Genomic DNA, 11471 nt, shown 5'->3' on the forward strand with positions numbered 1-11471 from the left:
GTGGCAATAGCGTGTAGACAGGTACGTGTCGCGCCGCCCGTCGCGAAGCGTCAGTTCTGTGCAGGAAGTCTTCACGGGCCGCAGGGCGACGACGTTGCTTTCGACCCGCTTCAATTTTTCGGCCGATTTTCGTGCCATCGATCGACGTGGATCCTTCCCGTTTTACACTTTTGTATCCGCCCCGGCTTTGCATGCACGGTTTCGTACATGAGCCGGCGGGAGACCCGCCGGTCTCTGGTGCCGCCCCCACTCACTGCATATGCTCTTCGTACTGCCGACTGGGTCCGCGGCCCCCGCGGCCGGAGGGCGCGGACGAGTCGTCGGCCGCCGCCCGGGCCGCTCGCGCCGCGCCCGACCCCCTAGTCACGATCGCTCGTCCGTAGTCGGTGTACCCCTAGCTGTGTAGCGACCAGTCACGCACCGAGCCCGGCACTCACCTTGTGATAACTACTCGCCAAATATACATGCTGACTACGTCGCGCTTTCTTACGCCGGACGAGAAGGCCGCGCGTAACCGACGCGGCTCGGTCACCGCAAGGTGTGCTCAATGTCCTGCACCTCGCGTGCGCCTCCGGACCAGGCAGCTGCAGCCTGTCCGTGCCGGCGTCAGCTCCCCAGTGCCGACCACAAGGCCGAGGCCGTCCTTCCGAAGTCCTTCAGCTCCGCCAGCCACCCAGAGAAACGCCAGTGGAGTACGTTAATATTCATTACAAAAGGCGGCAAAAAGTAAGCGTTTGAGACAGAGGGACCGACCGTACGCTGCCCCACACGATCGTTGCGAGTGATCAAAGCGACTAGCAGAACGGCAAGCGGCAGCCGCCCGGTCAGGCGGCCGCGGCCGGAGGGCCCGGCGCCGGCGGCGCGCGGGCCGGGCGACCAGGCGGCGGCCGACCAAGGCACTGAAATCCCGGCGGCAGCGCCACAACTGCCGGCAATATCGGCCGTCGTTGTTCAGAGTATGATTGCGCGTCTCACTATTCAAATAAATATCACCACGCGTTAAAAACCCGGCGGCGGCGGCGGCGGCGCAGGAGGCAGCCGCCGCTAACACCGGAGAGACGAACCGTCGGAGCTGCCCGCCGCAGACACGCGTCCGCTCCCAAGTCGGCCGGTGCCATGCTAGAAAACAAACTTCCTACATCGAGTACGTCAAGCAAAGGTCGCGCAGGCGCTGCCGTGTCGGCACACGGCAGCCTTGGCGGCGCGCGCCACATTCACACGACACGGCGGCGCCACACAACGCGACGACGCCGGCCGCAAGGTCGGCGCCGCTTCACCTGGACGCGCAGAGCCGCCGCCGCGCGCCCCCTCCAACGGCCGGTTAAAGCTGTCCACGGTAACGGCGCCTGCCCCCAGCCGCCGCGTCAGGGGCGGCTGGGGACGGCCGCGAAATAACACGCACTCCCTCGCGTCTGCCGGCGGCAGCAGACATCCGACGAGCACAGCTCGCCTGCCGACCGAAATCAAACAGAAGTGGCGGGTGCAGGCAAATGACCTACCTCGCCTAGGTGGGAAAATAACACAAGTCGGGCTTTCAGACACTGCAGCTCGGTCAATATATATATACCATCTAAGACGGTAGCTGCGGTAGTCGGTCAGGTAGCACCTCCACCAGCTAGTCAGTCCGGCGCAGCGTATTGCAACTTGCAATCCGGGTCCAGCGTGTCCACTGCTCTGGAGAGGGGCTCGCTCTGCCCGCCGCCACCGGCGCGCGCGTGGCGTCCACCAGCTGTCAGTTCGTCAGTCCGTCCGTCTGTCGGCGTCGCCGGGTCCGTCCCGTCGCCGGCGGTCCTGTCCGGCGCGGCGCGGTCCGGTCCGGTCCGGCGCACTACACGGTGGACTCGGCCGGTCCGGCGGCCGAGGCGGCCAGCGGCAGGCGCCGACTCTCGGCCGACTCGCACTCGGCGCGCAGTCTGCAACAGGCGTTAGTGCGGCGTCAGACCGCGCCCGCCGCCGCCGCCGTCGCTGCCGCCACGCCCGCCAAGCTTAGTACAGGCAGCGGGCGTTACGACCAATGGGCGCCGCCGCCGCCTGCGGAGGGTCGCCGTTAGCACACCCGCCACCGCTGTCAGGGCCGCTCCCGTCACGCCGGCGGGGCAGACGTCCTGGCGAGGATGCGGGTTACGGGAAACGGACGCTGCCCGGGCGGGGGTCAGCTGGGACACGCCACAATCGCGGACCCCTGACGCCCAGTCAATCGGCTCATACAAACGACTACCTCACACGTAACAAGGCAGGATGCAGGCTCCAATGTCGAAAATACGGCAGCCCTTGCGAAATTACGTAATTGCGTTTAACCGTATGTACAATGTTGCCGTTAGTTAATCCACAATCCGTTTGCGAAATGCATCTGTATGAATTTCAGGGTTAATGCACTGGCGCACCTCAGCATATTAGTCAATAACGAGAAGCTTTATATCTCGGTTTTCGTCAGCAAATGGATCACAGGCTTTGCTCGCTCCGCCATGTTGCAATGGACTTCGAGACCACGGACAAGCTGCGCTAGTTCAATCATGGCAATACAATAAATCTGCAAACAATGAAACTGGCCATTCCTGACTGATGTGGCTGGCCGCCAGAGAAAAGGACAAGTATCTAACAGCATTCTACAAAAAATAAAATGACGGACCCCAAAACAACCACAGCTTCTCATCGATGCGCATGTAATACCAACTACCACATTTTCCTCCCAGAAAAATATAATTCATTTCCTAATTTGATGTGCCGAAAACATCGGGCCATCAGGTACATCTCCTAGCAGGCTGCAAGACTAGACAATATCTAGCGCAATACAAAATTTCTGGAAAAGCAGAGGGCTGGAAGGCAAGTGTATGATAACAGCTGCTACGTCTGAGAAAAAAAAAACTTGACAACAATTCTGAATGGGAGATGTCACTGTCATACGTCATCGAAATACAGGAGGGGCCAGGGATCCCCGTTAGCCCAACCAGCAGATCACACTGTCATGACACAGCAGCTTCCAAAGCCATGATACCTAAGATAACATAAATCTGCCAAAAAACAGCAACAAAAACATTCAGAAGTCGTAAGCATGTAATGCCTCAACAAAAATCAGCACATCAACACGTGCCACATGCCAAATACTCGCGCAAGTCAGCACCCTCCCACCACCCCTCAAACATCTCTGCCAACGAACAAGCGTCGTCATCATCCACACTCCCTACCCCCATCCCTCAGACAAACAGCTCTGCCACGGGAAAATGCGTCACCACGCTCTCTCCCACCCGCTTCCCCAGCCCCCACACAAAGAGCCTTATCACAGACAAACAACAACCGCGTCGTCACCACCCGCACTGCCCCCCACCACCCTTCACACAAACAGCTCAAAGGTCCAGGGCTCGAAAAGGCGCAGCCAGTGCAGCGCCAGCACGGCGGTCAGCGCCAGCAGCACGCGGGCGGCCAGCGCGCGCCTCGACATCGCAAGCGGCGCTGGGCGGCGGCGGCGGCGGCGGCAGGGCCCGCGGGCCCGCGTCACCAGCTGCCACTGGCGCCGGTCGGTCGCCGCCGCGTACCTCTCCTGCTCGTCGTCCATCGCGCGGCGCAGGGCGCGCCGCTGCTCGGCGATCTCCAGCAGCGCCGTCACCACTTCGCGCTCGCGGTCAATGTCGCCGGGCGTTTTCTGCGAGTCTGCCGGCCGGAGGGGACGGGTCAGCGCGCCGCCGCGCCGCTCAGGCCCGGCGCGGGAGCAGCACACAGCGCTACTGGGTCACGCACCGGCCTGCCGAGGTGCGGAGCGGTGCGCGACACACGCGCGCACGCACCACACTGTTACGTGCGACCATCACCAGAGAACCGCAGACTACCAGCAACAGTGCGCGACTGAAAGGCAGGTGCGTTCTGAACGTCCGCTCGACCTGTTAGCTGCGTCCGACACAACGTTCATCGCCGCGCCACCCGCAGCCAATCTGTAACCAGACGCGGCAGCGCCCCCACGCCGCTGCCGCGACGAGCGCGCTCCGGCCTCCAGCCCGCCGGCCCGCCGTGGGCCGCGGGCCGCCTCCTTACCGCGCGTCGCCATGCGCTCGCGCAGCTCCAGCTGCAGTCGGTCGTGGCGGTCCTCCAGCTCGAGCTCGCGCACCTGCAGCTGCAGCAGCTGGTCGCGCCGCACCAACAGACTGCGCTCGTGCACCAGGTCGAACCACTCGTGCATCAGGGCCGCCTCGTCGTCTCCGGCGGCTGCGCGCGCGCCGCGCGTTAGTGACACCGCACGCGCACACGCGGACCGGCCGGCGGCACGCAGGCCACCGAGGCTGGCACGCCAGGTTAGTGAGGGGTGGGGCGGCACGCGGGTCACCCAGGCGCGGTGCCAACAACAAAGATCCAAGTCTGTTCACCGACTATGGCCGCCCAACCTGCTCAGAGGCGCCCGCCGCTCCGTTCACTCTTCGGAGTGCAGGCCATTAGTCACTGGGCGTCACACACAAACTGCGTCTAGCTAGACTTACTAGAAAGCATCCATTTCGCTTCAGACGTGTTCCATAGTCACCAATTCTACGCTCTCGGCGGCGTCATGACAATGCAAGTATATTGCAATGATGCATGCACGTTTGCAAGCAGCACACCCTGCCGCAACGCTACGATTGTAAAAACCGATCGCAACTAAGCAGTTAAGTGGGTTCATGCAGCCATCAGCGGCAAGACTAGGCCCGCCCAACAGAGGACAGCAGGAGCAGAGAAGCCGGGTACTCACCCTGCCCCTCTCCCCTGATGGCCTTCTCGACGGCCACGCCGCGCCGCTCCAGGTCGCGCTGGCGCACCTCCACCTCGTCCAGCTCGCGCTGCAGCTCCTGCGCCCCGCTGCAGCCTGCCACGCACACGTCACCACCGTCAGGGCGGGGCTCGGGACAATCACCGCCCGCCGGCGGCGCGGCAGCAGCTGTCGAGGCTCGACCACAGCCGACTCGGCCGCGTCAGGCGGCGTCAGGGGGTGGGGGAGGGTCAGTGGCTGGCTGGCGGGGCAGAGGTCAGGCCAGGTCAGCTGTCAGGGCTCGACCACAGCCGACTCGGCCGCGTCAGACGGCGTCAGGGGGGTGGGGGAGGGTCAGTGGCTGGCTGGCGGGGCAGAGGTCAGGCCAGGTCAGCTGTCAGGGCTCGACCACAGCCGACTCGGCCTCGTCAGGTGGCGTCAGGGGGTGGGGGAGGGTCAGTGGCTGGCTGGCGGGGCGGAGGTCAGTCCAGGCCAGCTGTCGCGGCCCGACCACAGCCGACCCAGCCTCGTCAGGTGGCGTCAGGGGGTGGGGAGGGTCAGTGACTGGCTGGCGGGGCGGAGGTCAGTCCAGGCCAGCTGTCGCGGCCCGACCACAGCCGACCCAGCCTCGTCAGGCGGCGTCAGGGGGTGGGGAGGGTCACTGACTGGCTGGCGGCGCAGAGGTCAGTCCAGGTCAGCTGTCAGGGCTCGACCACAGCCGACTCGGCCTCGTCAGACGGCGTCAGGGGGTGGGGGAGGGTCAGTGAACTGGCTGCGGGGCAGAGGTCGATCCAGCCGTTCTGGAACAGTCACTTAGACCACACACCGCCAATTCCATGTCCAGCACGCATTCAGCCAGGAGCTCTGGCCGGCCCGTCGGCCCCGTTGCTCCGGCGGCTGGGTGCGTACCGCGCGCATCTCGGCGTGTTTGGCCGGCGCGGCTCGGTCTTGAGGCGGCGGCTGAGCGTGTGCCCTGAGGCGGACGTTCACCCCTCGCTGTCTGCGAGCAGTCCGAGCGACGAGTCTGGCCCGGCGGACAAACACCTTCGTCAGAGGCGGGCCGGGCAGACGGATGACCCAAGATATTGCGGCATTTTGGCAGGCACTAAGGAAGCCAGACGAGGCTCCCAGACATTCTCAGCGATCCTTGACTGTAGCATCTCATCAGAAGATAGGACATTTAGCCAGATCAATAACGTGAACTATTAGCCAAACAAACGAATGACGTGCTCCACTCACTTTAGCTCTCCACTATCTCATTAACGAAAGGTATTCTAATTCAAGAGTTAAGGCGCGCATAAAACACGACCACCACGCTCCAAACAGCATTATTTAACCGAATGTCCACGTTTTTGACATACATTAAGGTGCCTAACAGAATCCAAATACTACTGGTCAGCCTGTAAGGAGATCCATCCTATGTGCCATAGGCGCGGCACCCTGCGCGTCTACCCCAACCATCCCCGCCCCCCCCCCCCCCGTCACAGCGGGCGCCGGCGCGGGCGACAGACCTGGGCTCTGCGTGACGGCCGGGTCCGGGCCGGGCGTCCGTCCCTCCTCCGGCTCCCGAAGTCGCCGCCGCCGCACCACCGCCATCCGACTTCCGGTCCTGGACGACGTACGGCACGTCACAGTGGTGCCCGCCGACGACGGCGGGGTCACGTGGGAAATAAGGCCGACGACGGCGGGATCACGTGGGAAATAGGGCCGACGACGGCGGGATCACGTGATTAATAAACATTCACGAAACCGTTTCCAGAGCTAGACAGAACTTTCACTGAAAGTAGAGGCTACAGCTCTTCCTTTTGACATTTTGAATACCCCACACACAATTCCAATCTTCCCCACCCTGCAGAGCAATTTCCACAAAAAACATAGGAATGCCAAGCTTATCAATCCAGGTACAGAAACTCTGCCAAATACTATTAGTGGCAAACTAACTCCATAAGAAACTCAAAACGTACAATCCTTTAGCTGTATTTTCATGGCCAACACTGATAAGCCTGTTTCACTCAAGGTGCATACAACCTCATCATACTGATGAGCCTAAAACAAGGGCTGCTGCAAATTTACTAACATTTTCATCTGCAAACATGAAACTACAAATATAATAATATGAATCCTTCAGATATGTCTTTTTACAAACCAACTGAGAAAACCTGTTACGTTTTCTTTGTTTCAAGGCCTGGGGTGCTGCATCATTTGGCAGTGCCTATGAAAGGACCAGGGCATGAAGGCCTATTGGGCTCAGACAAACATCCCCTTGGCTCATGACTTGAGACAAAATCTTCTTAATCCTTCAGAAGCCCTGGACAGAAGGCTTTGAAAGGAGCCACATTCCAGACCTTATAAGGAAGATAACTTAACTGAAACCAGTATTAGTAGGTGCAAATATGACCAGCTTTATATTCACCTGGGCTTATGTGATGACTGATAAGTCCAATATATAAGGCAAGGTAAGGTAAGGTTAGAAGAGAAAGGTAGAAGGTGCCCACCATAAACAAGGGTCATCCAAAGCCCACAGGTGCCCCAACAAGTCAAGTTTTCAGCTTCAGCAAGAAAAAGACACTAAAAAATGGAGAGCCCCAAACAAGAACACATGCCATGGAAAAAAATCCAGATAGCACTATCCCTGATCAATAGCACCACCGTATGATCTTTCCAATTTGATAACAGGAGTATCTGAATGATGGATAATTGCCCTGCCCCTCGCCCGCGTCCAGTACCGAGGCTCAGCTGTCACTACAAAAACAGTTCTATTCGTGCTGTGGTTTATACAACAAATGCCTTCATTATAGGTGTAAATGGAACACTAACCAATCCCAGTATCAACGAAGCAGCTTCATGCCACATGGTGAGCCAAAAACCGACTCACGGCAACACACATGGCAATTTGGTGAAGTCGAGGGCGCTATGAATGACTTCATACTTTGCACATGAACAGCTGGTTGTTCATCCACACGTGACTAGCAAGACGGGCTTCGTGCCACACGCCACGTGGTCGTCTCTGAACGTGCCTTCAAGGTCGTTGAACAGTTTATTGTTTCTTCCGAGCTGGGGATGTTAGTGCTCATGGAAGACTGTATCTCGGCTTCCAGCTTTGAGGGACAGAATTCGCTTGCTGCTTTCCAGCATAGCAATATTATACTGTTTTATAATCGGACCAGAAAACTGTCTTTCCAGGCCCGCTCGAATGTTCTATTACTAAATACCGTGTGAATCACCTTCCTGGGCGGGCATATGCGGCCGGTCGCATGCTGCCTCTAGCCATTGCATTGGCTACGGCCACTATTTCACCTTCCGTGCTTATTTCTCTAGGGACTAACATAACCTGCTGTTGAGCTTTGAAACCTCGTCATTTCATTTTGTGTTTTACTTTCCACCTCTTAGCAGACAGTGCCACGACTTGCTTAGTATTTGTGGTACTAGCGCGAGGTTCGCTGTGCTCCTGGGATAGTGAGAGGAGCGCTCCTAGCCGCCCGTTAATGGGTGGCGGTTAGAACAAATTACTCACCCAATAGTGCAGAACATCGGTGCCATTCATTGGACCCTGGCGGTGTAGCGGTTTGCATGCTGGATCGACATTCCAGAGCCGCGGGTTCGACTACCGGCCGGCGGACTCCCATTTTCCACAATATATGGCGAAGACTGTCGCCAAGCTGCCCAGCGACTGTAGAATAATTGCCCACCAAGCTGGAGTAGCCAAAAAAGAGCCTTCCCCAAACGCCTTGAACAGCTGGAACACTGGCTAGCCTTGCCAACCTCCGTGCACCGAACCCGTCCCTGAATGCTTCTGCTTCGAAACTGGATACATTATTTGGCACTTGGTGTTTTCCTCGTGGCTCAATACCGGAACAGCGTATACATACAGCAGAAAGTTCTGCTATATATAAGTTGCATAGTTAGCAGATACGGTCTGAGATAAAGATGACTGAATTGGTGGTAGCTGTCATGAATTTGGCACTCATATTTTATTATTCAATGCAGGGTCATGCTTTCAGTTCACTCCAGGCGTTGGGTGGCAATTGGTGGTTGGGCAAACCCTATGTAGACCCTAACTGAACTGTAAGCTATACTGCTCGCGTGGGCACTGCATCCTCTCCAAATACGTAGTTCAGTTTTCATAGCTTAATGTAGGTAGCAAAGTTCTTAGCCATGGTAGCCTGTTCTTGAAGCTATAGGATGTGCCATGGATCATTTGCTTAAAATGACTCATCGCATGACCGGGGAACTCTAAAATAAACATAACTTCACATTTCACTATTTCTAGTACAAAAAAACTTCTTTCTCTTCAGCATTTGTTACCAACGTGGCTAGGTAGTTATATCAACGTATCTTTGTGACGGAAAAACGCAAGTTTGTAAATTATGCCTACAGAAATCACGCTAAAACCGCATTGTAGCCCGCAATGCCCAGTTATGGCATGCGGGCTCTTTAACCCTGGGAGTTGCACACACTTACTGCCTCAAAAGTGTCAGCTCTAGCCCCGTGTCTGGCCTGGTGCAATCGGAAGAGCATGACCGACGGCAGTCAAGACATCACCGCCGCGCAAGCCGATGCTCTGTGTTCAAGTGGACATCGCAAACACGCACAACGCACACACGCTTGTGTTCGCGGACGCACCCTTGCCGTGACTGACCTAACGCACAACACGCGCCAGCCACGGCCGCGGTGTGACGTCATCCATCGGCCACGGCGCCGGCACCACAGTGGACGTCAGCCATCGGGCGCGGCGTCCACACCACTGACCTTGACCTTCTTCAGCCGGAGGCCGAGCTTGTCCCGGACAGAGTTGGCCTTGACGAACGGCGTTCGCGGCGGGCTGGCCGACAGCACGCGCTCGGGCGGCGGGCTGGACGGCTTCTCCTTCTTGTCCCCCGATTTGAAGATGTCTGCCGGCGGCGGCGCGCGCGCTTTGTCACCGCTTGCAGCGAGATCACAACCAGAAACGCAGTGACCGCGCTCGTGGCTCCTACGCAAAAATATCCCGTCACGGGGAATATGCAATATGTGCGGTCAGCAACTTTGTGACAATAGCTGACCGTGCCTTCCTTCATGATAGCTTAGATAATAGTTACCGGTCTACAAGTTGCCACCATACATTTAGATGACGAGGTATGAAAACCATTCACCGATACCAAGCCCCAGCGCTCGGGCAGCCCAGCTCACCCGAGATGGCCTGGATGATGCTCTTGCGCCGCTCGCGCTTCTTCTTGGTGTCGTGGCCGGCGCTGCCCGTGTCCGAGCGTCCCTCGGGCCCGGGCCGCTCGGGGCTACGCGACAGTGAGCGGCTGCTCGAGAGGTCGGGGCTGGCCGCGTCCGACGCCGCCACCGCCGCCCGCTCCAGCACGCTCGGCGTGCTGCGGCTGAGCGCCGCGCGCAGCGCGCCCGGCCGCGCCGGCGGCGACGTCGGCGAGAACAGCGCCAGCGCGGCGGCCGGGTCGCGCGGCGGCTTGGGCCGGCGGGCCGGCCGGCAGCGCGGCGCCGGCCGACGGGCGCCGCCGCGGCGCCGGCGGCGTCTCGGGCGGCGCCGTCAGCGGCGGCGGCGGCGGCGGCGCGCGGCTGGCCAGCGCAGGCGATGAGAGCCGCTTACGCAGCTGCCGGTCGGGCGACTTGACGCGACTCAGCACCAGGTCACGCACTACGCTGCCCTGCTGGGCGCGCGCGCCGGCCGGCCGCTGCCCCACCACGATCGCCGAGTCGGTGGGGCTGCGCTGCAGCAGCAAGCGCGCGCTCGCCTGCTCGACGATCGGCGACACACGGATGCCGGCGTGAGCGGGCGGCGCGGGGGCGCGCGGCGGGGTCGCCGTAGTCGCCGCCGGCACGCGCGTCAGACCGACGGCGGTGGTGGCGGGCCCGACGGAGAGCGGCCGCCGCCCGCCGCTCGCCGGTTGCGCCCGGTTCAGGGCCGCCGCCGCCGCCAGCCGGGGGCCGGCCGCCAGCCCGCCGGCATCGAGTTCCGCTCGGGCCCGTTCTTCGTCACTGCACGGTTCCTGTACGTCACCACCTTGCCGGCGACGCTGCTGTCTTTGGTGGGCTTCTGAGCGCCGACGCCCGACGACGACCTGCTTCCCTCCCGTCTTCGGTTTGTGGCAGCGCCGGTGGCCGCCGTACTGACGGCCGTGGCAGGCTTCGTGGCCGCCGCCGCCGCCTTGGTATCGCCCGAGCTCTTGATGTACTTGGACTTGCTCTCGGCCAGCGCCTCGGCTGCCGAGCGCCTCTTCTCCTGCTGCCGCTCCGGCGCCTTGGCCGCGCTCCTGGCGACGACGGCAGCGGCTGTGGCGGCGCCCGGACGCACGGTCGTCTTCGTCTCAGCCCTGCTGCTCGTGTCGGTCAGCCGCCGGCGAGGCTCCCGCCGCTCCTCCCGTCCAGCGACGGCAGGTAACACTGGCACTGGCTCCGACTCCGGCTTCAGCTCCGGCCTCAGCTCCGGCCTCAGCTCCGGCTTCAGCTCCGGCTTCAGCTCCGGCTCCGACACCGGCGGTGCGGACGACAGCGCCGGGCCGACGCCACCGGTGCCGGCCGCCATCTCCTCCGGGAACACGTACTCACAGTGACCGAGGTTTCTGATCGGCGGCAGTGGTTCGGCGGCCGCGCCGCCGCCCTCCTCGCCGCTGGCACTGTTGTCGGCGAAATCCAGCTCGTCGAGCTCATCGCGCGCGGGCGGCGCGGCCGGCTCGCTGGGCGAGTCCTCAGGCAGGTCGGGCACGTCCTCGAAGTCGCTGAGCGTGGCCAGGTTGGCACGCTCGGCGCACGCGCCGCC

General features: G+C 60.7%; 1 protein-coding gene and 1 long non-coding RNA gene across 2 annotated transcripts; both read right to left on the reverse strand.

Annotated features, from left to right (window-relative positions):
- Positions 1-1401: 1401 nt before the first annotated feature.
- LOC119107605 (MICAL C-terminal-like protein) lies at positions 1402-4748 on the reverse strand. The gene is made up of 4 exons (XM_037231107.1): positions 4712-4748; positions 4027-4197; positions 3534-3648; positions 1402-1913 (listed from the first exon to the last, which is right to left on the reverse strand). The coding sequence occupies exons 2-4, from the start codon at positions 4169-4171 to the stop codon at positions 1829-1831; spliced, it is 345 nt and encodes a 114-aa protein (XP_037087002.1). The 5' UTR covers positions 4172-4197; positions 4712-4748; the 3' UTR covers positions 1402-1828.
- A 1533-nt stretch (positions 4749-6281) lies between these two features.
- Positions 6282-10053, reverse strand: LOC119107606 (uncharacterized). Its single transcript, XR_005095244.1, has 3 exons — positions 9878-10053; positions 9458-9600; positions 6282-6317 (listed from the first exon to the last, which is right to left on the reverse strand). It is a non-coding gene; the product is annotated as an uncharacterized LOC119107606 (long non-coding RNA).
- Positions 10054-11471: the final 1418 nt, after the last annotated feature.

The sequence above is a fragment of the Pollicipes pollicipes genome, unplaced genomic scaffold (genome assembly GCF_011947565.3).
Source record: "Pollicipes pollicipes isolate AB1234 unplaced genomic scaffold, Ppol_2.1 Scaffold_6686;HRSCAF=7923_pilon_pilon_pilon, whole genome shotgun sequence".
Taxonomy (NCBI): Eukaryota; Metazoa; Arthropoda; class Thecostraca; order Pollicipedomorpha; family Pollicipedidae; genus Pollicipes; species Pollicipes pollicipes.

Bases quoted from the DNA above. Each gene is read 5' to 3' on its own strand.
- LOC119107605 (XM_037231107.1), bottom strand. From the start codon at position 4,171: ATGCACGAGTGGTTCGACCTGGTGCACGAGCGCAGTCTGTTGGTGCGG. The intron at 3,649-4,026 runs GTAAGGAGGCGG...TCCGGCCGGCAG, and splicing joins CGAGCGCATGGCGACGCGCG to ACTCGCAGAAAACGCCCGGC. The intron at 1,914-3,533 runs GTACGCGGCGGC...CGCCTGTTGCAG, and splicing joins ATGGACGACGAGCAGGAGAG to ACTGCGCGCCGAGTGCGAGT.